The sequence below is a fragment of the Lissotriton helveticus genome, chromosome 3_2 (assembly GCF_964261635.1).
Source record: "Lissotriton helveticus chromosome 3_2, aLisHel1.1, whole genome shotgun sequence".
Lineage (NCBI taxonomy): Eukaryota > Metazoa > Chordata > Amphibia > Caudata > Salamandridae > Lissotriton > Lissotriton helveticus.
Window position 1 is genome coordinate 352,812,417 of NC_136062.1, and position 26,203 is coordinate 352,838,619.

A 26,203-nucleotide genomic window follows, 5' to 3' on the forward strand; every position below is an offset into this window, starting at 1 on the left:
TTTAGATAGTAAGCAAGGATGGCATCTTGGTGGATGATTGCTGTCCTTGCCCTAACTCGGGTTATGGAGGTGAGCTCTGAGGCAGGTACAGATATATAGACAGCAGATACCGAGACACCATCTGAGGGACAGGTAAATGTAGTAGAATCTGAATGTGATATATCAGTTGGCGGAGCTCCTTCCGATGACTCATCTTCCAGTGATTTTGATGGACATGATGATGGCAATTGTGCTGTTCCTTCACTAGCACACGTAGCAGAGCGACAATAGCAGGTAGACAAACCCAGAGAGCGGGCCTGTGCTACAGCAAGCACTGATGGAGTGCTCTTATTGCAGCCCCCCAGTTTAGTTTAGTCCCAAAATCTGCCATTCACTGGCAACCCTAGATTTAAAGTCGAGACAGCCACTTGTTTTGCCAATTGCAGCAAACAAATGTACATGCCAAATCGTTTCTGAGTGATCATGGAGGCACTATAAGGACTCATTCTAGGGCACAACTGTGGGCTCCCACTTCAGTTGTGGAGTGGAAGATATTTTTGGGCATTATGCTTAAAAAGGGGTTAGTACACAAATTATTCTAGCAGTCCTACAGGTCTACTATCATGGTCTGGGTAATACCCATCTTCGCACCATATTTGAGCAGAGTTTTTTGCTATTGCAGCATATGCCGCAATTCACTGACAATTACGCTGCATTACTACAAGACCATGCAGACCTTGACAGACTTTTCAAAATTCAGCCTTTGGTGGAACATTTAACTGTCAGGTTACCAAAGTTTTTTATTCCTGGAAATAATATGGTGATTAAGTCCTTGATTCTCTAAAAAGGGAAATTGATGTTCAGGCAGTATATTGCGAGCAAAAGAGCTTGCTGTGGCATCAAGTTGTATATGCTGTGTGAGAGCTCTACAGGCTAAGTGTACAGCATGAGAGTGTATACAGGGTAGGACTCCACTCTAAACCAAGTAGTTGCCCTCTCACACTAGGAGTCACAGGATAGATTGTATGAGAGCTTGTCTAGCTACTCTTTCACAAAGGTAAAAACCTTTATGTGGACAACTTCTGAAAACTCGATTCCTTAGATAGTCATGTAGAGGTAAATAGATTGCTTAGGAAACGTACACCTTTGCACTGTGTAGCGCCTCGCACCATAACACAATGCGCTCATCAGAATTGGCAACAAGTACGTCTTCATAGACAAACTATCAGTTTGTGCCTTTGCGTGAGCCTTTTCAACAATTGCTCAATCCAAACCCGGGCTGATCATTCCTTTTTTCTATCTACTTTTTTTACTAAAAACAGACCGTGGCAAGAGAGACGGTCTCCGTTTAGACCACGTGATGTGACCCGTGGACCGTGCATGGCTCTGCCGTGGTGATATAAGAGGCGCTTCCCACATGGGCCAGCATGGAATGGTACACCTGGAAATAGTTTTCAGCTGCATCATGATGGTGCTAAAAACCAGGCGAGAGATGGGTCTCCTCACCGTTCGGGACTTGGAGGCTCATGATCAGTTGCTATCACCATTTATACCACTGGAGAAGTATGAGTAGTGCACTCGTAATTCACCAGGTAGGAGATAATGTAGATGTAGGTCATGACAACTGCCATGATCTAAGGCTTCATGGTGCACGTTGGACTGGAAATATTCAATCATGGAATATCTGAAAAGAGAGTACTCTTTTTAGATATTCCATGATTGGATATTTCCAGTCCAACGTGCACCATGAAGCCTTAAATCTTTTTTGATAACTTGAGATATTACATCACTCCTCACAGATATTGTTGCATAAACCCTTAACAGATACTGGTACATGATCTTGCAGTTTGTCGTGCTGTAGCGTTGCAAAGCTTCTACATGTATGCACCGACTGACTCTGGACAGTCAAGTACATGATATATCAGTTATATTTATCATTGTTTGATTCCCATTGTGCTCATGTTCTGTCAACCAGGTTTTCAATTACAAACAGATACTCAATTGTGTTCTTTGTGTGTCCCCATTAAGATGCGAAAGACTTTAATAATTTCAATCAAATATTGTTAGATTATTGTATATTGTAAGGCAATTTCACACTGGTCCTGGTGAAAGCCATAGACCCTTTTGAGACTTAGAGGCAAGAAACATGTTGACCTAACTAGAATCTAGGAAGACAGTCACCCGCGTACTCATCACCAGCAGACTGGACTATGGAAACGCACTCTACGCCGGCATCAACAAGTCCCTACTCCGCAAACTCCAGACAATACAGAACACCGCCTCCAGACTCGTCCTCGGCATCCCCCGACATGGACACATCAGCCAACACCTACGAAGTCTCCACTGGCTCCCCGTGGAGAAAAGAGTCACTTTAGAAATCCTCACTCACGCCTACAAATGCCTACACAACAATGGACCCAAATACCTCAACTACAGAATCAACTTCCACATACCCAAAAGAAGCCTACGATCTTCCAACCTCGCACTTGCCGAAACTCTATGCATCCACAGAGCCAGAGCAGGTAGATGATGCTTCTCTCACATTGCAGCCAAGATCTGGAACGAGCTACTTACAAACATCAGATGCGCCCCCTCCCTGACCACCTTCAGGAAGACCCTCAAGACCTGGCTCCTCGGCTAAACAGATTTGTGGACCCTCCCCCCCTTCGTGGCCTTGAGACCCTCACAGGTGAGTAGCACATTTATAATTCCCTGATTGACTGTTATACATGCAAAATAGCACCTCGCAAATAGCAAGTCGCAAAAGTCTCGCAATTTGCGCGTGGTACATCTAACCCTGTATCTTAATAGGAGAAGCCCTGTACCCAAAGGCTATTTCACAGACTTGAGCCTGAACATTTTGGTTGACCACTCGAGACTGCCAACAAAAAGAACCCCATATGGTGCATTAAACGTTGTTTTATTGTGCCTTTGATCAAATGTTTATGACCAGTATCATGATGGAGGTCCCAGAAAGTAAATTGGTTAATGTAGTAACATACACTAACTTAAATATGTGTATGGTACCTGGCAGTGTTAACACAGACTGCAGTAAGCTGTTCTGCCATAGCTCCCGAAACCGATGAGGTCCCAACATGCTTACTCCTAAAGATAATCTTGTGTAGGGGATGGTTCCGAAAACCCCAGCTAAGCGGTCAGGAATTATCTATCTTGAATCCAAAATTAATCTGTTATACTTGGATACCAATATTGAAAAAGCATTGCAGACTCATTCTGTATATTACAAATGTTCAGAAAATATAATAGAGAGCTAAGGTACTAACAAACTTGCATGTCAGCTTTAATCCAATTGCACTAAACACATAATTAATGTATAATTTGTACGCTGAAAAGATCAAATATTGGGCCTATTCCCAACCTCCTGTACACTATAGATGCCATGCGCAACCTTATACAGCGCACTGTGCCCATATTAGCCAAGTGTGTACCTGCTCCCTGACTTGCAGAATCTTTTCTATCACTTAATCAAAAATATTTAACACAATATCTGAGCACTTTGCAAGGTACCTAAGACGATACCTGCTGTCCTCTGCCTCGACCACTCGGTTCATCTCCAGAAGGCTAAAATATTACGTATGTTGGATTTGGCTCTCTCTAAGATCATCCTCAAACTTTTTGCCTTCAACCTATTGTTTTCTCAACCTGCTTTGTTGGCTTTAAGGACTCTGCACACTTTACCACTGCTAAGCAGTGCTTTAATCAATTGGCACACAGAATTTACTTGTAAGTCCTTAGTAAAGTGGTAGTCCATATACTAAGGGCCTGTAAATTAAATGCTAGTAGTGGGTCTGCAGCACTGATTGTGCCTTTAAACATGTCTCAGGCCTGCCACTGTAGCCTGAGGATGCAGTTTTAAACTGTCACTTCGACCTGGCAAAAAAAAACTTTTGCCAGGTTTGAGCCTTTCTATTTTAATAGATATGTCACCTCTAGTGTCGGTCCTAAACAGGCCATAGTGCTGGGTGCAGTGTATTTAAAATGCTGGAACATATCATTCTAAGTTTTAAATGCCCAGGTAGAGACAAACTCTTAAGCCGTACCTTTAGAAAGCGGATGGAAGAGGTATAGGGTCACAGTTTGGGTTATGCTTTAGTCATGCTGTAAATTTAACATTGGGTTTAGGATTACGCCTAAAATTAAGGTTATTGTAAAATGTAGCTTTAGGCTCAGTGTTAACGTTGGGGCAAGGGTTAACTGTAGGGTTGTTGCACTACGTTGAGCTTCAACCTATGAATTTAGGTATTAGGCTAATACATTTGTGTTTGAACCTAGCTTGTTCGATTTAGTAGAATTCTTCGCAATGGTCTGCTCTCTAATGGATATTTTATTATAGTGGTACCGAAGGAGAGGCCTTTTATTGTAGCTGGATTCTTTGAAGCAATACAAAACCAGTCACCCGGGCCTCCATCTTCTATTGTCAGAGGCAGACAGGACAATTTGCAGGACAGCCTGTGTTTGACGTCCCCGACAGTAAGCAGTTGTTCATACATCAATGTGTGCACCATGTCGTGTTTAAGTGCCGGTTGTGCCCCTAAAGAAGCCCGAGTTTCCTGAATTTCAGAAGATGGATAAAGAATGGTTGACAAGGAAACCACTAGCAACCACATTAAACTGAAAAATGTTAACCTTTTCTTGGAGGTTATAGGAAAGGTCAAAACCAACTACCGTGAAGACTTTATTCCCAAACCAGTTTACAAAATTATGGAATTAGGTACATGACAAGCTCACAGCTGAGTTGCCTAAGAGACAGCTACTGCCACTAGAAAGTCTAGACGACTGCTTCGTCTGCTCTGTGGATGTGCACAGCTAATGGAGGTGTGGGGACAGCTAGTGAGAGGTATGAGCTGTTACATACAGGTCAGAAGCCGAGTAATTCCCTGGACACATCACAAAGAATAACCTCAGAGTGAAACAAGCAATTTCTTGCTCCCAGGACATCTCTCGTTGACAGGTGTAATTTGTTTCATCCAAGCCTGCGGACAGTCAAAATCAAAAATGAAACAAACATGTGTAATGATAGTCTGACATATCTGATATACACCTGCAGAGAAGAAGTCACTCCCTTTGAAAGGTGTTGAAATTTTGCATTAAAAGGAAATAAACGTATTCTTTACACATCTGTTTGATGTTCAAAACTAATTTCCTGAAAGTATTTCCCTGTTCAATTATGAGGTTACCCAGTATGAATATATTTATAATACTGTACATTATAATATATATTTATAATATTATAAAATATAACATTATATTAACCACACCTAATTTCCTTAAAGTATTACCCTGTTCAGTTATCAGGTCACCAACTATGAATATATGTATAATATTATAGATTATAAAATTATATTATGATATATTATATATTTTTAAATCAAATATCATAATATCTATTATATATAATTACTATAAGAAAGGGAAGTACTGCATACTACAAGTGTCTTCCTCCTTCAGGTATTCCACTTCTGCTACACTTGCTGACCTGCCACTAACAAATGAATATTGTCCTTTGGCCGGCGTGGTGGTAGGAGACAGATGGGTGCAGGGGAGTTGGCCATAAAATGCAACCATGTTTCACGCTCTGCCTTCAATATTTCAAACAGCTTTGTGGCACATAGGCAGTCCCAACACCGACATATTTTTGGATATTCTCTTGGAGCGTCACTTAACATTTGCACAAATTTGAAGGTATTCTCTTCCTGCACATGAAGACCAATGAAAATACTGCGTGTGCATGTCGATTTCTTGAGTATTGGTTGACTCCCATGCTTCACCTGGTACGAGGCAGGTTAATTACACCAGCAAACCCCCAGTCCTCCACACTTGAGGTTCAGGATGTGAATTTTACATGGTGGGCCTGAAAATGCATGTACTGGGACATTTTGCAATTTCATTTATATCTCAATTGCAGGGTTAGAAAAAACTGCGAAAGCCAATGTTCATTCATGTGTGTGTGTTTCTTCAAAATTGGCAGGAAAGAAATGTGTCCCCAGTCACAATGATTGAATACTCCGAACCTGCAACACTCCAGGGTCACCCCCAAGTGCATGTTTGCAGTTGGCAAGCCTGTGTGCACAGAACCTTAGTGGCCATAATACAGCTCAGTATGGACACTTGAAAATTGCTGTTGAAGCTGAAGCAATGCACAAAATGTGCCTATTGGTGCATGTAGGGACTGGAAGAAAAACATACGTATATTAGGTTCTTGTGAAATCTGGACAGCTGTTTACAGTTTCTATAACTAATGCAATTTAAGTATGGTTAGCTGGAATTTTACAAAGTAAAATTGAAAACCTTTTGGAAACGAAGTGTTACTCTGTTTACAACCCTACGAGACTGCTGTTAGTAAATGCTACACTGAACGCTATGCGTTCATTATTAAGAATCTGCAAACCATTACTACCAAAAGATAAGCACTGGACAACCCCACCTCAAGATCTATGTGAGAAGTTAATCAGTTTAGGACAAGAGCGAAACTATTCAAAACAATATCTCAGGAGGCAATAAGCGGGAAACATCCTTTACAACGCAACTTTTACTCCGCACTACCATTACGACGCAACTATTACAACGCAAGTCATTACAATGACTTGCGCTGGAAGGCGCTCTAGGATAGGGAATAGTTTAATTACTATTCAACACCTCCTTACTATCCACGGGGACTGGAGTTGGAATAGTAAATTAAACTATACCACTATCCAGCGCCCCCCAACGCAACTCGTTGTAACGACTTGCGTTGTAAAAGTTGCGTAGTAATGGCATGCGGAGTGAAAGCATGCATTGTAGTGTCATACATCCGCAATAAGCTGATGTTACTAACAAAGAAGGGTGTGGGATCTGACACGAAGGTCTCTCTTGTCACCATTACTGCTGGTTCTTACACCCTGAAGCTATTTTAAACCTATTCTCTTATGGGTCAAATGCTGTTACAAACGACAGAAAAAGGCGTAGTATAGTTCTACGCTGCCTAAGCTGCCCCGCACTCTTAACCACACTGCTCAAAAAGCCTAACCACAATCCATCCAGGGGTAACTGACCCATCTTAAACCTATTCTTCCACTGATAAGGCTACTGAATGAAGCATTTATGGACTGACTGACTGAGGGCATACATTCAAAGATTCAGCCAGTTTTTCTTGCATTAGAAGCTCAGGAGTAGCTCTATATGTAGCATGTGTCAAGGGCGGCCTCTGCTTTTCAGTTTCAGGCCCAGCACTCAGGAACTCCCTAGGATCTTCAAACACGCAGGGCAACAGCTTTTCAGAAGCTGCACTTGACCCATGGATGAAATATCAAACCTAGGTCACTATTAGTGCAGCCATAAAGCGCCTCGAAGCAATTGGATTTACATTTATTGTGCTTGAAATGACAGCACATTAAATGATAGGACACCGTTCCCAGGGTACACCTTGAGGTAAGTAGCGGAGTACTATGTCAGAAGATGGAACTGACTGTCCTTCACCAGCAAGAACTATTTTCACCAACAAGAATTATTTTCAAGATTTTATTTAAAAATTATTGCGAGGTCGGTTTTAGCGTCTGACAACAACGGCCTTCACATTTTTCTCATCTTCCCTGACTGGTTTGTACTGGGACACGGATTATTCTGTGCACATTTATCCCCAAAGCATTCTTTTATTTTCCAACGAATTCATTCCATGTAGGGTGCGTTAATCACATGCATATTTTAAATAAAAAAGGCTGCCCTGAGGAAACCAGAGATGCATTGAAACCACCTTCCCATGAATAAATATTTAAGTATATCTGCAGCAAAACCGAAGGTTAATCTTTTGATTTGAATAAAAAAAAATCACAAATCTGAATTCTGCTTACCTTTGCATACACTGCAACACTGGTGTTCTGGCAGAATGTGATTGTGTTCGGTGCAGTTCAAAGGCGGGCACGTCTCTGTTACTTTGACTAAAACTCCATTCTGTAAGTAAATGAAGTAAAGAAAATGATACCAGCACAAAGGCGTATATCGCACATTTAGGCAATAGACGGGGGTCAAACAATTTCCAATATACCGCTCAGGAATAGCAAATGTAATCAACCGACAGCCAGCAGATGCGTTCATGCTGTGCACAATCACATCCCTTCCAGTATTCATCAAGTTGCTCAATCATATGTTCAGAGTTCAGTTGCTACTTTCTGCAACCAATTACACCTAATAATAATGGTTTAGAGGCCCACAAATGCAACCCAGGATCTTGAATATCTGGATTAGTTCCCAGTAATCTTCCTCACTCCAAATCTCTATTCCTTTTCCCAGCACTTACTAAATGTGAGGGGTCCCGCCTCTTCGATCTGGCTTTCTCCGACCTAATCTATTCATTTATTTTCCTCTATGTGCTAATAAATACGCTCCTCCTTTATCCCATGCAAAGGGAGCGAAATCCCAAACCTTTACACAACCACAACAACATTTGCAAAGAATTTCCAAGAGGAAGGGATGGATAGTAAGGGCCGGCAGCAGCCTGTGCTGGTAAGTAAGAGCAGTGGGACCGGGTTGGTGGGGTGGGGGATGGGATGGGAGGGGAAGGGGGGTCAACAGACGACTACAAGGGAAAATTAAATAAATAAGTCATTTGCCCTCGTTGTCATCTGTAAAAATCCCCCCAACTGCCCCCACCGCACTTACCTGAAGAGGCTGCTGCTGGTAAGTACGGCAACAGAGAATCTAAGTATTGAGCACTACTGGTAAGTAATCCAGACGTAACCTCAACCCAATTCCCCATCCGATTCTTTATTTTACAAAAAATTAGCATGCCCAAGCAGAATGCCTTCTTTGCAACTAATCTGCAGGCCGACAATTCTAGCTAAAAGTCATGAACCACTCCACAAACTTCATATCGGTTACCAAAACCCCGTAATACAAAAGTATCATAGTAGTGTTAAGGCACGTATTTACCTACCAGAAGTTCAAACATTTAATACTGAACCCTGGGTGAGGAGTAATCTGTAATGAATGCCTATTGGTAACTGATCCTGAAATCAGGAAAAGAATTGAGTCTTACGACTGACAAAATGTCTACCAAACCTTTGACACCTTTCCTAGAATAACGATAACATACATTCCTGGAAGCAAGAGCCACCCTTGCTCAGATTGCCTGTCAAAAGTTGTCCCTTTCCTGAAGTTGAATTGCCCTGAGAATAAAAAGATATTTTTCTTCCAATGGCATGATCTGAAAATCTATTATTTTCAAAGATCAGCAACACATTCCGACTAGTGAATTGTACCTCACTGGCAATCCAAGCATTTTGACTATGAAGGTATATCTTAATTAGCTTTTCCTCCCATGTAGTAGGACACCACCTCTCACCATTATTATTGTTATTAACAGCATTTATTGAGCTCATAGCTACCCAAAGGCACCCCAGCGCTTACTTGTGAATATAAGAAATTGGGTTGTTAATTGGCTAGTGTGTTAGCCCTGGTCAAGCAACAAGCCTAATTCTTGTCAGGGTACAGCACAAACAAACTCAAAATGTACATGTACTCAACCTCCTGGTAGCTTGGCACGGAACAATAGGCTTAACTCAGAGGCAATGTGTAAAGCATTTGTGCCACACTTCAAACAGTAACAAAGTGAAAACACACCATAAAAGGAGCCCACAATAGAATTAGGAAAATAGAGTTATTTTTAATAAGGAAAATTTTGTTATGTGCCCAGGTTAGGCCCATGTAGTGCAGCTGCTCATTTCTTATATTTTCTTCTTTTTCACACTAACATTTCTGCTGTGAGCGTTTGCACATATTTGAGTGCATAACAATGTTAGATTTTTTTTCTTAACCTACTTTGTTTACACATCTAGCTATGCACAACATTATCACGATGCCTAGAACATCATATACAAGGCCCTTCTACGTACTGTACTATGCACAAATGTTGTTCTATCGTCACCCAAGGTGCGACTTGGCTATCTACATATCCATACATTGTTGATTTATACGCACACCATAAGGCTATTTTCTATTATAATTCAAGAGCACCCCAAAAAATTTGCAGAGGAGGCACTTCAGCTGACACTGAGTGTCCTGGCATGCTGACACTTCACCATGCAGCGGTCTGATATTTGCTGAGGGGGTGTCCAGTTCGTGACCAAGACAGGCTCCTACATTCTCTACCACCAGGGGAGTTGGATCATCCCGTGGAGGTATTCTTGGCTTCACACCTACACATACTCTTGGTACATACAGAGTAGGGTTTGCATATTGGGAGTATGCCTGATTACTGCCTTGTTTATATCCATGCCTATATAAACTGTTTGAGAACCATGGTAGAACTATATCTACTATTTACTCTTTTGGTCCTTCTAATCACTTTCGTCTTCTGGTGTCTACTGATTATCTCAGCCCATGTATTATATACAAGAATAACACTGGTTCAATAAATATATTGAAAATGTTCCACTGTGTTTTCTCTGTATACTTCTACGAGCACAAGTAAGCACGAGTGACTGAGGAATGGTTCTGATCTGTTTCCTCGATCCCTGAGGGGTCGGGGTTGCCATGTTCAGTAGTTGTCCGGAACTATTCGCTCCCTGGTCATGTTAGGGGGCTTAAGGTGGCACTGTGAGCTAGCTAGTCTCCAGGCCAATATATCCTGCTAGGTGTCCAGAATCAATCTCACCCAAAGATTATGTTGTCCAACAAATACACAGGTCCTATTGATTAGTGGGAACTATTCAACAACATGACTTAAATAACAAAAAATCCAATCAGTAGAACCAGAGTTACGGATTTTAAAGATTTTAGTGATAATAGTGTCAGAAAGCACAAAACCCAAGCTATGGATTTCTGGTTGCACCAGACTCTGATAAAGTCACAAGTGAAGGCCGACCGTGATAGAGTGAAGGCCGTCTAAGGGAACCCATTTAGAATCGTTGGATAAAGTACCTTAAAACCCGGATTGCGGAGCGTTGCGAGGATCCATGTCGATTTTGCAAAATACTTTTATGGTAATTTGCCGAAATAAGGACCTGACTGGTTGGATATAATCCCAGCACAGAACCCCCAGGGACTGGCGTGGGGCTGTGGAGGGGCAGTGGGTTTGGGACAATAAACTATGACAATAGATGTCAGTAAGTCAAAACCTTGGAGAAGGCAGGGGACAATTTGCATTTTGGAAAGGCCAATTACATTTTGGGTGCCAGTTGTGTATGTAATGAGGTAGGTTCTACCCGCTGCTTCCTTTCCATCTGAGCAAGATCTTTCGGTTTGGGATTGTAGGTCTGTAAGTAGTTTGATTATACTGTAGTTTAGGACTAAAAGATCTGTATCTCCCCCAATCCCAGAAATCACAAAGGTCTAATTCACAAACTCACACTTTTTAGTACGTTTACAATTATTTGCTATTCACAAAGGGATTTACGAGTAGTATCATGATGAGTGTAGATTCTCTGCACATAAAAAGATAGGTATTTTATGTGAGGAGACTCCTCACTTGTAAAGATACCACTCGTAGATGTATTTGTGTATAGCAAATAATCGTAAGCTTATACAAAAGTATAAGTTTACCTTTGTGAATAAGGCCCAAAATGTCTGTAGAAAGGCACTAAACGTATTATACAGTACCATGGCAAGTGCTTAATTTAAGCCAATACTTGTACCTGGGGCTCACTGGCACTCAGTTTTATCAAGACTGACACTAATTTTTCCTTTTCAGACTTATTTGACACAAGCAAGAGAGGGAAAAAATACAAAATAGGTAAAAGGGAGGAAGAAAAATAGTGACAAATGGAAAAGAGCAGAGAAGGAGTAGAACATAAAAGGGTGAGATAACGGGAAATGGAGTGTAAGATAGTGAATGAAAAAGGTATGCGATGGAAAGAAGACTGCACAGCCTTAGTATTCCGCACCCCTGATATTCGATAGCGCCAACAGTAGGCTTCGGAGTAAAACTTTGTATCCTGGCATTTATTCTGTTACAAATTAGGCATTTATTGATTCACGGCTGATAAAAGTCCCTTTCTGAGACATACAACTCTCGAATTGAGGCAGGCGAAGCCAGTGCTACAACTCTAGTATGTCTACAAGAAGGACCCATCCACCTCCTAACTTGGAGAAGTGTTTGGCTCACTGGTTAGAGCGACAGACTCTGAAACAGAGATCGGCCCGGGACCAGGGTTCAAGTCCCGACGCGGCAGGGTCTTGGGCTCAATGTCCACGGACTCGATAATTCTCGCCTCGACGCCTACTCTAATCATGGGTCCCACACTGCAACTCTGGGCAATAGCTTGCTTAGTCTCCACAACGGCCCCTACAACACTGGGATGCCTGGCTTCATCTTGGGGGGTGCCCAGGAAGGGCATCTCACAGGGAGAGCCAGGAAGGGTTCCACAGCGTTATACAGCGCCGGGACGCCCCGTTGGGGCAGCTGTGTGCTTTACAAAATACACTACAACTACAGTGCGCTAACCACTCATCTGCATTTATCATGCTCATGCATTTTACTTCACAGTTGGCAACATCTTAAAAAAATATATATCAAACATGCCTGGAGAGTTCATCAAACAGATTTGAAGGGCGAATCTTGTTGGTGTTAGAAAAAAAAACAATTATCAGGCTTATTAAATATGTATTGAAATCCATGTGAAAGGATCAACGGTTCTCAACATCAATTCATATTGTGAGTAAAATGTCTTAGGAATAATTGCTCTTTTGAACTAATTAATCATTTCATGAATATGTAACAAAGAGCACTGAGAGAAAACTCTTTCCGTAAAGGATTAAGGAACTTGATATGTTCATCCCTGGGATTGCGGTGCAGTCACGAATGTTAAGTGCGTGGTGAGCGTATGCTTCCAGGTGCCAACCAGCAAGAGCGTTAATCAATGCCTCTGAACCGTAGTGATGAAATCATACCTGGTTGGCACCAGGTGCTGATGAGGGGTATCAGTGCCACACGGTATATATGTGTGCATTTTTTTTTTTTACTATTTTTTTATAACGCATAGCTGGCCTGGGAGCACTAGAGTGCTTTACAGCAATGTCCGGTATAAGTTACATTTGTTTTATGCACAGGGAGATTAAATGCGTTTCCAAATCATGTACATACATTAGAAGGATTCTGGTCAGCAGCTGTCATCCATTGGCCGCTTAAATTGTCATTCAAATTTTGCTTCCACCCACCACAGAATACAGCATGAGACAATGGGACAACCCACTTTAATCATTGGCTCACTTCACTCTGACTGCTTTCACAAAGTATGTGCACATGACAAAAACCGTGACTCGCGCTCTAGTTACCAGCAAGTTGAACTATGGGATCACCCTTGAAAGGGCGAGATTTTGATCGATACCTTATATCTATTGATCTAAACCTCGATCTGGTCGACTGAACCTTTGTTGCCTGTCTTTGAGGAAGAAAGTACATCCATTTCCAAGTTAGTTCACCCAATAAAGGACTCTGCTCCCAAAGATCACAAACAACTTCTAGCTTTCAAAAGTTTATTGTAAGGATATGATAAGCTGCAAATACAGGCATCTCAGAATGAGATTCACGAGATACACAGGTCCAATTACATACATGTGCTCTCGGAAAGCCCTCAGACGAGCAACGGAAATCACTAACACAAGTTCTAAGAATAATAAAGCTATCAGCATTGACGCATATCTCTCCTTCATTTAAGTTGGAGGAAAACGCACAGGTTAGGCTGTCCCTACCCTGCTCTAGATGGTATCCCTACTTAACCAAGTCCCAACCTAACAAAGGTGTCAGCAGTGAATGACCCCCAAGGGAAGTCACTCACTCTAAGTCTCTTGGTGAAAACCTATAGTTCTCCAGTCATGACCCCTCTCTGCCTACCCATCCGCTCTCTAAAGGGTCCTCAGGTATCTGCTCTAACTCCACCCAGGGGTGCTGTCCCTAATACAAAACAGTCAACAACATTTGAGACGCCCCTTGCGAGACGCCCCTCACGTGGTGTAGCTTCTGGCTTTTTCCATGATGCTTTGTATTGGGCCTCATACGTTAGAGTTGACCTTGCTTCTCAGACTCTTCTCCGGCCCGCTGATACCCCTTAAACATTCCGGAACCCTCCTCCATGTCTGGGCCGTCTACTGAACAGACCTCTATTCATTCATTTATAATTGGATCCCCCCTTTCCTTGCAGACAGACATCTGCAGCCAAGAACCCAACTCTCATAGACCTCCAAAAAGGCTTGCAACATTTCTTGGCCCAGACATGTACGTGTAAATCAATGTTAAAACATTTCAGGCCTACAATATTTCTCATCATGATTATAGCATTCAACTTCTTCATTAATTAAAGCATGTTAATACTCTTATTCTATTATTCAGTAAACATCTCTAAAAATCATGGCCCATTTAATGCAATGACCAAAACATTAATACAATCTATGTCGTGAAAAGAAACACCTTCCCTTTTAGCTCTGGCCCTGAGGCCTACCACATTCTGCGTTTAACCACATACCATCTTATATTTTAACAGCTACACGACATGGATTCAGAAATAATCACATCTACTAAAATCATATAGTGTCACACATTTCTGTATTAGTTCCACTTCTACTTAAATCTCTACATTAGCTATACATTCAGAATATAATTACAGATACTATTAGCACTCATGGCATTTCTCCTCATGATTTGTGCTTACTACAGGTAAGTGTGATGTACTCATACATTTAGGTCAGTTTGCGCTCTCTCAGTTCCCCCCTTTGATGACCTCTCGGGGTCATCACTAACATCTAAACTGCAGTTATTGGTAGCATAACTTGTCTCTGCGCTTCCAGAGCCCTCAGACTCCTGTACTGATTATCTTGTATGGCAGCCAATCTCTGCAGCTGCTCTCTTTGGGCCCTTTCTGACCTTCTTGCTCTGTACCATTTGAATACCCTCACCAATCCCCACAATATGATCCCACAGATCAATACTATGATGACAGGTTTTAGTATATACCACACAAAGCTTTTGCCTAAGGTGGAAATCCACCCTCCAACTGCACTCATTCCGTGGCCCACCTTTTCCCAGACATTTTCTCTACTCAAATCTTCGATCTCCTTGTGAATATCAGTTATGTTCCTAATAACCTTCTCAAGGGGTTTTGAATTGTCTGGAATGTAAGTGCAGCATTCCTGGACCTTCAAAGCCTTACAGACTCCGCCCTCTTTTGCTAGTAGGACATCTAACGCAAGACGGTTCTGAAGAACCATAGCCCTTATCGATTGCATCTCTCCTTCTACCAGCATTAAGGACTGAGCAGTGCTGGCAGACAACCTGTCGACGACTGTTGCCAGCCGTCTAATTTTAACATCATTAAGGATTAGACCCAAAAGAGGGAACATAGCTCCAAAGACATCTCCAACCATTTCTGCATCTCCTACATCTCTCCTTCCCCTCGAAGATGTCTTGCCCTCAATGATCACTAAGTCTTGTGCATGATATATTTTGGGGAAGACAATTGCTAAGTAACATGATCCATACCAATTGTCAGGTAGTCTCACGTAGGCATTTCTTCCACATACAAAATACACATTTGGAATCACTTGCATTCCCTTCAGGAAATCTTTAGTATAGTACTCTATATTGAAAGCATGTTCACAGTCGACTTCTCCCACGTATACATTTTCATAATACGTTTTGGCTCGGTGAAGACATAGCTTTCCTCTCTGCGTCTTATCTAAAGCTATTGGACCACTACTACCCTTTCTCTTGTGTGCCTTCTCTTCCTCGGTCCAATCTGTTTTCCATTGTCCTGATTTTTTCAAAATCTTTTGTCTCCTGTAACGATCATCCACCTGCCCTATGAACTTCTTCTCGACTTCTGACACCTTGCATGTCAGGTTATTTCTACGGGCATGTGAAGTATCTAAGGTAATCCAAGGAATGAAGAACTTGGCCAATCTGTCTTCACTCTTCCAGTAATCCCATTTGTTCATCTGCTTATAATTTGGGACTTCTGGCAACACTGAATCATAATTGGAGAAATAGTATTCAAAACTATCTCTCTCATAAAATATACTAAGCAATAAGCTACATGTAATGCCATATGTCAGCGGGAGGTGATGATATCGAATGCCTTCATCTACAGACGCCGGCAACTGCATGCAGACGTAACAATCCTTAACCTCCATGGCATCCACGTATTCATATAAGAGTTTAGCATAAGCATTTGACCTAAAGTCTCCTTGGGACTCATCTACGTGTAACCTGCGGGCTTCTGCAGCTAATAACGCTTTCTCTTGAGTGTTTTCCCTTTTCTCACCAGCAACAGTAGGTGTAAGCGTTTCTACAGAATTCACATCAGTTACCTTTGCCTCTTCCTCATGTCCCTTTACATAAGAAATTGTTACCACTAAAGCTATTAATATTATCACTCCTACTATTAGTGTACCTATTATACATTTAGCTCTGCGGTTCTGGGTGCCGGCTTCCATTTCGTCAGACAATATGGCTCTCTCTTATCTTAGCAAAAAGTTATTTTCTTCTCGTTCCTTTACAGTCTCTTTTTAATCCTTTTATCTTTAGAATCCACACAACTGGAAGCTGACAACCTTCTTCGCAAAAGTCCTTTAACAGTTCAATAAAGACAACCCTAGCCCTTCTCCATCAACTCAAGGGAAGTTCCCTAATATTCTCTGTTTCCTGGGCGCTAGGTAATCTTCTTTTTCTGCTTGCTTTATTTACAAAGTCCTTTAACAGTCTACTATCAGGTTTGTGCCTGTAGCTTCAATAGCATAGTTCAGTATTTCCAAACGAAGATTGTGCTCTTCATGTGCTGTTATCGTTGTACCAAAGTCGGGGAATTGCAATTCTGAGAGAAACATGTGTTTTAACTTGCTGAGGCGGGGAGGTCTGGGGAGCATGAATGTTAGTGACCCTTCTTGTTCGACTCCGGGTACCAACAGTCGTATTTCCACGGTGACAATGGGCTCAGAACTGGACACCACCACCGCTCGGATCCTCCCTGTCTCCGGTTTCACAGACATTTGTCGCCAGATATGTCCACTCAGGTGTGGAGTATCTTCTGTTAGGCACACGCACTCTTCTTGACCTTCTTCGGTCCGGTGCTTCAGCGCCCTGAGCACCTTCTTCCGGGTCTGAGTCTTCTGATATCGGAGGAAGGGTTACCTCTGGAGTTGACCTCAGGCTAGAGCTCCTTCTTTGCGGCCAATTAGCTTCTCCACGTGCCCTTCTACTCCTTCTCCTTCTTGTCTGTTCTCGCTCCCGGTCAGACCTGTCAGTGTCTGACTCGTACTCCCAGCTACTTTCTCCTTCTGTAGCGTCGTCTGTTTCGCTGTTGTACTGACCGTCCTCAGCTTGGTCAGACTCGTTCCCTGCTTCCGCTGGCACCTCTACAGCTTGGCTAGCCCCCTCTATGGCTTCTCGGTCCTCTGCTGGACGTCTATCCGAGAGAGGAGCTGTTTCTTCCCGAGGTGCTGGAACCCTTCGCGTATGTGACGCGTGGATCCAATTGGGCAGGCCTCCCACCTTCACAGCTGTGTTCGTGATCAGGATGATCTGGAAGGGCCCACGCCAACGAATATCCAAGCAGCTTCTTCTCACATGTTTTTTCACCAGGACCCAGTCCCCAGGGTACAGGTCATGGCACGGGCCCTGGCACGATGGAACCTCGGCAGCCTGCACCTGAAGGGACACAGAACGAATGGCGTCAGACAGCCCCTTACAATAGTCCAGGATCATATCATCTGTGATATTTAACAGTGCAGTAGTTGGGACAGATGGCAGCCTCATTGCTCTCCCCATTAACACCTCATGTGGTGATAACCCCGTTCTTCTGTCTGGGGTACTACGAAGGCTCATGAGAACCAATGGCAGGGCGTCAGGCCAACTCAGGGTCGTTGAGGAACAAACTTTGGCTATTCTGGCCTTGATCGTGCCATTGATCTGCTCCACAATTCCTGAGGCTTCTGGTCGGTAACTGCAATGCAACTTCTGATCGATATTCAGAGCTGCACAAATCATTTTCACAAGCTCGCTGTTAAAATGTGTTCCCCTATCTGATTCCAAAAAGGCCGGCACCCCGAAGCGCGGAATGAGTTCCCTAAGCAGTAACTTGGCCACTGTGAGGGTGTCGCACCTACGTGTAGGGTATGCCTCAACCCATCTGGAGAACACACAAACAACCACCAGGACATAGCGGAGGCGGTTGCACCTTGGCATTTCAATGAAATCTATCTGCATTCTATTGAATGGACCTCCAGACCTTCCTATGTGGCTCAGTGCAACTGGTGTTCTTTTTCCTACGTTCAGCTGCTGACAGGTCACACAACGCTGGCACACTGCTTCTGCTGCTATTCTAAACTTAGGATTGTACCAAGTCTGTCTAAACACTCTCAGCATAGCATCTCTCCCTAAGTGTACGGGACCATGTATGAGTCTGGCCATTGGACTCACCATCTCATTGGGCAACACTGCTCTGCCGTCTGCTGAGACCCAAAAATGGGACTCACCCATTACACATCCTGCCTTTTCCCATGTTTCTTTTTCAATATCAGGAGCATTTTCTTGCATGTTTGACAGTTCATCCCAAGTATCAACAGTTTCCAGTATCATGGCTAATTCAGTCCTTACATTTATTCCACCCACTTCCACCTCTGTGAAAGAGTACCCTTGCTCCGCGCAATACCGCACAACTTCATCAGCATATCTATTGCCTTTCGAAACGAAGTCCTCATTTCTGGTATGTGCGGTGCACTTTACAACTGCGATACCTGCTGGGCATTGCAACGCCTCTAACAACAGGCGCACAAACTCTCCATTGCGAATGGGAGAGCCTGAAGAGGTCATGAACCCTCTTTGAGACCATAACTGCCCGTAATCATGAACTACCCCATAACCATATTGGCTGTCGGTGTATATGGTGACTCGAATTTGATTGCTTGCCAAGCAAGCACGTGTCAAGGCAACAATCTCGGCTACCTGAGCGGAGTGTACTCCTTCCAGGCACCCAGCTTCCACAACTCCAGCAATTGTACAAACAGCATAAGCTGCTCTCAACTGCCCAACTTCGTCTCTTACACATGAGCCATCGACAAAGAAAATTTCGTCTGGGTCGGTCAGTGGCTCATCTACGATGTCGGGTCTGGGTTTGGTGCATAGTTCAGTCACATCAAGGCAGTCATGGTCTGTACATTCATCATCATCCTCGATATCATTTGGGAGTGGCATCAAGGTAGCAGGGTTCAAAACAGAGCATCTCTTGAGGGTCACATTCTCTGCAGCAAGAATAACTTGCTCATATCGCGTGAGCCTGCTGTTGGTCAGATGCTGTGTTTTGGTCCTGGTCATCAACAGTTCAACAGAATGGGGCACGCACACCTCTAACGGGTGCCCCATGACGATATTTTCACATCTCTCAATGCTGACACCCGTTGCAGCAACGGATTTGAGACATCCGGGCAACGCTGCGGCTACTGGGTCTAAAGTAGCCGAGAAATAAGCAACTGGTCTACGGGCATTCCCATGGATTTGGACTAACACAGACAACGCGCAACCTTCTCTCTCACAACAGTAAAGAAAAAATGGTTTATTGTAATCAGGCATTCCCAATGCCGGAGCACGACACAGGTCCTCTCGCAGCTGTAGGAATGCCATCAAACAGTCTTTGTCCCATGGTACCGGATCGCTCACCTCCTTGTGCGTCAGTTTTTGCAAGGGCTTTGCTTTCAGTGAAAAGTTCGCGATCCACTGTCGGCAATAACCCACCATCCCTAGGAACATCCTGACCTCTCTCTGTGTCTTAGGCGCATTCATTTTCATGATCGCCTCTATCCTGTCTGGTGACACCTTTCGTTTGCCTTTCTCTATTCTGTGTCCCAAGTACTGCACTTCTGTCAGGCAGTACTGCAATTTTCCCGGGGACACCTTGTGCCCATTGGCAGCTAGGTGATTTAACAAAGCAATGGAGTCCTCCCTGCAAGCTTCTTCTGTTTCTGACGCCACGAGGAGGTCGTCTATGTACTGGACCAGAACTGACTTCTGGGGCAGCACTAGACTTTCAAGATTTTTCTTCAAAAGCTGGTTAAAGATCGATGGGCTCTCTGTATACCCCTGAGGGATACGACACCATGTTAGGACGCGATTTTCCAGCTTAAATGCGAAAAGAAAATGGCTTTCTTCGTCCAGAGGGATCGAAAAGAAAGCCTGACAAAGATCGATCACAGTGAACCACTCAGCTTGGAATGGAATCTGAAACAGTATCACTGATGGATTCGGTACCACTGGACAACACGAAACGACTATGTTATTAATCTTTCGAAGGTCCTGTACTATCCGAAATTTCCCATTTGGTTTCTGCAGACCCATAATCGGGGAGTTGCATGGACTACCCACGATTTCTTTCAGTATTCCCTGTTTAATCATGGACTCGATCACGGGTTTTATGCCTGCAATCGTTTCTGGAGTCAATTTATATTGGGGTGTTCTTGGGAACTCAGCATGCGGTTTCACTACAATTTTCACTGGGTCCACCCCTTTGACCAATCCAATCTCTTCCCCAGTGAAATCCCATACTTCTGATGCCACTGTCTCTCTCAAGTCCCAGGGGAGCTCATCTACTGTCAAAGTAGGGTACAGCTCCACGCATATTCTTGAGTTTGCAACTTTGAAATCTGCGTCATCATCATTGGTCAATACCTCCACTCCCTGAGGTGTACAGTATATAGTACAATTCAATTTACACAACAGGTCTCTCCCTAGCAGACACACAGGACTTGAATCGCAAACCACAAACTGGTGCTCATCGCTGTACTTCCCTATTTTCACCTGTACCGGTTCTGTCAATTGGCTGGTTATTCTCCTGTTTGCGACCCCCACCACCTGTATGGTCTCTCCAGACATGGGCAGGTCTGGAACTGCAGCTGATCTGATCGTGGATCTAGTGGCTCCTGTGTCCACCAGAAATGTCGTAGGGCACCCTGCTACTTCTGCTTCCACATAGGGTCCCCTCTGGTCCACCTCCAAGGCTGCCCCGAGGGTGCAGTCTTCTCTTTCCACTCTCTGTCCGGTTAATGGGTCCACATAATAGCACTCTTCCCCTTCTACAAACAGGGGCATTTGTCTATAGGTCTTACCCATAGTCCCTACTCGAGGAGGTTGCGGGAACTGGGCTCGGGGAGGAGCCCCCCCCCCTTTGAGCACCTTTCCTTGGTATGGCGTCACCCCTCTTGTAGGCGCGCTCTGGACCTCTTCCTCCTCTATCTCTTGTTCTCCTATCTCTACATTGTAGGGACACTCGCGTTTCCAATGCCCCACCTCGTTACACTGGTGGCACCTAGTCGTTTTCTTCAAGGCAGCTATATCTATTCTGGGTCTAAAGGTGGAACTCTCCTCATTGCCCTTGTTCTGACTGTACTGCTTCTTTCCTCCTGTACCTGTTCCTTGCTGCTGTTGCTGTTGTCCCCCCTTCCCTGCTGCCTGCATCTGTACCACCATCAACTTTTCTTTTAGTTTCTTAGCCTTGGAGTCTATCTCATCACAGCAGTACCTGGCATATCTCAGTATTTCGTCTAGGGGTTTACTTTGCCAACAAATCGAGTGTTGCTGAATCATTAAACTAATATCCGGTCTCAGTCCCAGGACGAACTTGGACACAAATTGCCCTATGTCTTTTGGATCCATTACATCCAAGCCGCTATACTGTTTAAACGCCTTCAGCAATCTCTCGTAATATTCGTGGACTGTCTCTTTGGGTTCCTGTCTTGTTCGGTCTATTCTGACCCAATCTATGTCTTGCATTGGCACTTTCTCTTTCAGCCAAGTCATCACTCTCTCGAATTTTGCCATCACAATCTCGGACGGCCCATTAGTCTTAGCATCTCTCTCTGGCTCCGTTGTGGGCCACTCAGCGCTAACCTTGCATGCTGTCCACAGATCTCCTGGTACTACAATGTCAAACAGCGTGTTCAGATCTATCCATAGGACCTTTGAGATTTTTACAAATCTCTCCACTTGCTTGTACCACTCCACTGGGTTTTCCCGCAATTTGGGGAATGAGGTGGTAAAAGCAGCTAAATCTCCCCTACTCCAAGGGACATGTACATAGTTCCCATTTGCGACTTCACGCAAAGGGTAAGCTTCTATTCCCTGCTGTCCTCCTGGTGTCATACCAAGCGTGCTTCTCCTGCCGGTCCCTTTCTTGGACCACCTCTCTTCCCACTTATCTAGTGCCCTCCATGTCCTTATTCCAGCGATCAGTTCCCTTATGTGCGTTTTCAGCCCAATCGTTCTCCTCTCATCTAGGTCTCGATCTGTATAATGTAGCCTGTGGTTACCCTGTAATGCTTTGGTTCTTGACAAGTCCACCATATATTTGCCTGCTAGTTCGACTAACTTCTCATGGACTGCTCTCGCTTTTCGAGTAATGTCCTTTGCCATATACAGTATTTCATCCTGTTCATACATTTCCATTCTTTCTAAAGGCAGGGTACCATCTACCATGTCATCCAGGTCTGACCTTAAACTGGCGACATCGAGTCTCTTGGCTTTTATCTCAGCTCGCAATATGTCTTTCGAAGGGGGCTCACTGGTCTCCCTACCATCCCAACTTCGAGCTCTACGTTTGGGCTCGGGAGAGTTAATGGGTGCCCTCCCTTGCTCCCATCTCTCCAGGTCCCATGCTCGGCCATCCGATCTTGGAAGGTGATGGAACACGGGCCTGTTACCCCTACTCTTGCTCTGCCCACTCTCTTCTTCTTCTCTCCTCTCACCGCACACCTCTCTGTTATTTTCCCTCTGGTCTCTACTCTCCCTTTGCCTAGTATCGCTCAGTATCTGATACGATCCTTCCTGGTTCCCCATATTCCCTGGGCTGCGCTCATTTCCGTCATCACAGGGACTATGGTGCGACCTCTCACAACTCCCATTCAGTTCTCTGGTGCCGGGCACACAGTGTGGACACTTAAAGCTGTTTCTGTACTCTTGCGCTCTCCTCTCCCCTTCACTGAGTATTGGGCGCGCCACCCCTCCACTCCCGGGGCCCCCGTTTTCCAGGTCTGTTCTACCTCCACTCCGGGCCCAATGGGTGACTCCCCTACTATCTCTCTCTCTACAGTCCCACTCCGGGCTACTCTCCCCAGCCCCGCAGTGAGTCCGAGCTCGGCTGTCCTGACTTTCCCTTTCAGCTTCCGCAGCTATGATGCTCTTGTGAGCCTCCACTGCCTCATCCCACTGCTTCATGTACTCATTTAGCTCTTGAAAGGATTTTCGTCCAGATCCCCTCAGATCCACTGGCCATCTAGGGCCCCCGGGATCCCCTCCTGGATCCCCTGCTGTGTGCATCGGGGTGCTCCACTCTCTTGGTATCGGCATCTGACTTGGGGAATTAATCGTATCGTTCCTCCTTGCCGTCCCTGCTCTTTCTCTGTCCTTCCGTACCCGTTCTTCCCCTCTTGCTCTCTCTTGGTCATATATCGATATTATAGGACCTATGGTAACAGGTACCTGTAGTGCATCTGGTAATGCGTAGGATGTGGCGCTCTCCGTTTCCGGCGCTCTTTGTACCACAAACCTCCCGACTACCTGTTGCACCTGACTAGGCTGGGACAGCTCTTTCTTTGCCTCAGGATCCCACTCTGAACTGGGAAGCGGTCCATGCTCTCCTGCATTGCCCCCCTTTTCTCTTTCACTATGCTCGACCTCTCCCCCTGCCCTATTATACGGGGGTGGCCTGTCTGTCAATAATCTGTTTATCAGGCTATCCTCTGTTTCGCTCTCATCATCTTCTTCTAGGGGGCTTTTATTTACGGGCACCTCTAACACTGGGTACAGTTTATTTACTTCCATGTTATGCACTCTCCATCTTTTAGCATCCGCATCCCACCTGGCATCCTGCACTGCCCTTACCGATCGTTTCACCCTTTCTTGTCGTCTGTTCATATTCTTTTCATGCGCTGCCCTAATCCATGCATCAAGAGCTTCAAACTGGGTCGGTCTAGGCAAGGGTCTCATTGAGGTCATGACTGATTTTAATCGATGTAACACCTCTAATCTGAACGTCCCGTACTTCGGGAACGTCAGTTCCTCATTTCCTTCCGTAATCTTACTCCACTCTGAAATCCAAAGGATCGTATGCAGCCCAACATTCACTGCCATATAACGAGCCGGCGTACCCTCCGGCGGGGCTTCTTCCCCTTCATACGATCCCCGCTTCTCTTTTTTAAACACCGCTCTCAGCCATTTAAAACACTTCATAATTATGCGCACAATATCCAGCCTCGCTACTCTGTTTACTTCCTGATGACAATCCACCAATCCGGTCGCGGCTTTGCTAACTTGGCCTATCGCAGCGCGGTCTTTCTCCGGTCGGCCAATCACGTCGCGACCCTGTCTGACGTCTTTGCTAGCTGGCCTATCACAGCGCGGTCTTTCTCCGGTCGGCCAATCACGTCGCGACACTTTCTGACGTCACTTTTCTCCGCTTCGCAGCAGCACCCCTCCTTTCTCAACTCGTCTCCCGGTTATGCATGCGTCCCATTCATACACCGAAAAATGACTACTTCAGACCAAGCGGTCACTTCTCTCGACTGTACGTCCACAGTCTATATGTAATTGTCAACACAACTGACGAAATGTCTATCGTCTCTCTGATAGGTTGCTTACACACACAGTAACTTCCGACCAGCGTCCGTTACTCACGCACTCACTCTTACGGTCCCCCTATCTCGGTCTTTCGGGTGATCAATGGTACCTCATGACCCCCTTCACACTAGTTGACAATTACTCTGGGTGTCCGATACACCCGAACCACTTAAGCTCTCCTTGAACTTAAGATTTCCACCGGTTGCGCGCGCTCACAACCTGTTCCACAGTCACTCTACAGACATTCAACTCCGCCAGACATTACAACATAGATACAATACAAAACACCGCAATCTAACACGCATAACCCTTTATACTCACTCTCGACCGATACTGCTGCTTTTTCTGTCTCACGTCATCCGGATCTTCTTCGGCGGGCTGTTCTTCCGATCATCGATTTCTAGGGGCCTTGGGGTAAGCTAACCTGGCCTAGGTCGCCGTCCTCAAGAAGGCAACCATCCTCTATAGCTACCAACTGAAAGGGCGAGATTTTGATCGATACCTTATATCTATTGATCTAAACCTCGATCTGGTCGACTGAACCTTTGTTGCCTGTCTTTGAGGAAGAAAGTACATCCATTTCCAAGTTAGTTCACCCAATAAAGGACTCTGCTCCCAAAGATCACAAACAACTTCTAGCTTTCAAAAGTTTATTGTAAGGATATGATAAGCTGCAAATACAGGCATCTCAGAATGAGATTCACGAGATACACAGGTCCAATTACATACATGTGCTCTCGGAAAGCCCTCAGACGAGCAACGGAAATCACTAACACAAGTTCTAAGAATAATAAAGCTATCAGCATTGACGCATATCTCTCCTTCATTTAAGTTGGAGGAAAACGCACAGGTTAGGCTGTCCCTACCCTGCTCTAGATGGTATCCCTACTTAACCAAGTCCCAACCTAACAAAGGTGTCAGCAGTGAATGACCCCCAAGGGAAGTCACTCACTCTAAGTCTCTTGGTGAAAACCTATAGTTCTCCAGTCATGACCCCTCTCTGCCTACCCATCCGCTCTCTAAAGGGTCCTCAGGTATCTGCTCTAACTCCACCCAGGGGTGCTGTCCCTAATACAAAACAGTCAACAACATTTGAGACGCCCCTTGCGAGACGCCCCTCACGTGGTGTAGCTTCTGGCTTTTTCCATGATGCTTTGTATTGGGCCTCATACGTTAGAGTTGACCTTGCTTCTCAGACTCTTCTCCGGCCCGCTGATACCCCTTAAACATTCCGGAACCCTCCTCCATGTCTGGGCCGTCTACTGAACAGACCTCTATTCATTCATTTATAATTGGATCCCCCCTTTCCTTGCAGACAGACATCTGCAGCCAAGAACCCAACTCTCATAGACCTCCAAAAAGGCTTGCAACATTTCTTGGCCCAGACATGTACGTGTAAATCAATGTTAAAACATTTCAGGCCTACAATATTTCTCATCATGATTATAGCATTCAACTTCTTCATTAATTAAAGCATGTTAATACTCTTATTCTATTATTCAGTAAACATCTCTAAAAATCATGGCCCATTTAATGCAATGACCAAAACATTAATACAATCTATGTCGTGAAAAGAAACACCTTCCCTTTTAGCTCTGGCCCTGAGGCCTACCACATTCTGCGTTTAACCACATACCATCT

The 26,203-nt window shown here is 44.4% G+C and overlaps 1 protein-coding gene across 1 annotated transcript in view; it reads right to left on the reverse strand.

Moving 5' to 3' along the window:
- The window catches only part of NELL1 (neural EGFL like 1), a 3,494,430-nt gene that overhangs the window by 2,643,081 nt on the left and 825,146 nt on the right, over nucleotides 1-26,203 (reverse strand). The window contains exon 11 of the mRNA XM_078684549.1: nucleotides 7,827-7,926. Within this exon, the coding sequence (XP_078540675.1) occupies nucleotides 7,827-7,926 (100 nt within the window). The remainder of the gene's footprint in view (nucleotides 1-7,826; nucleotides 7,927-26,203) is intronic.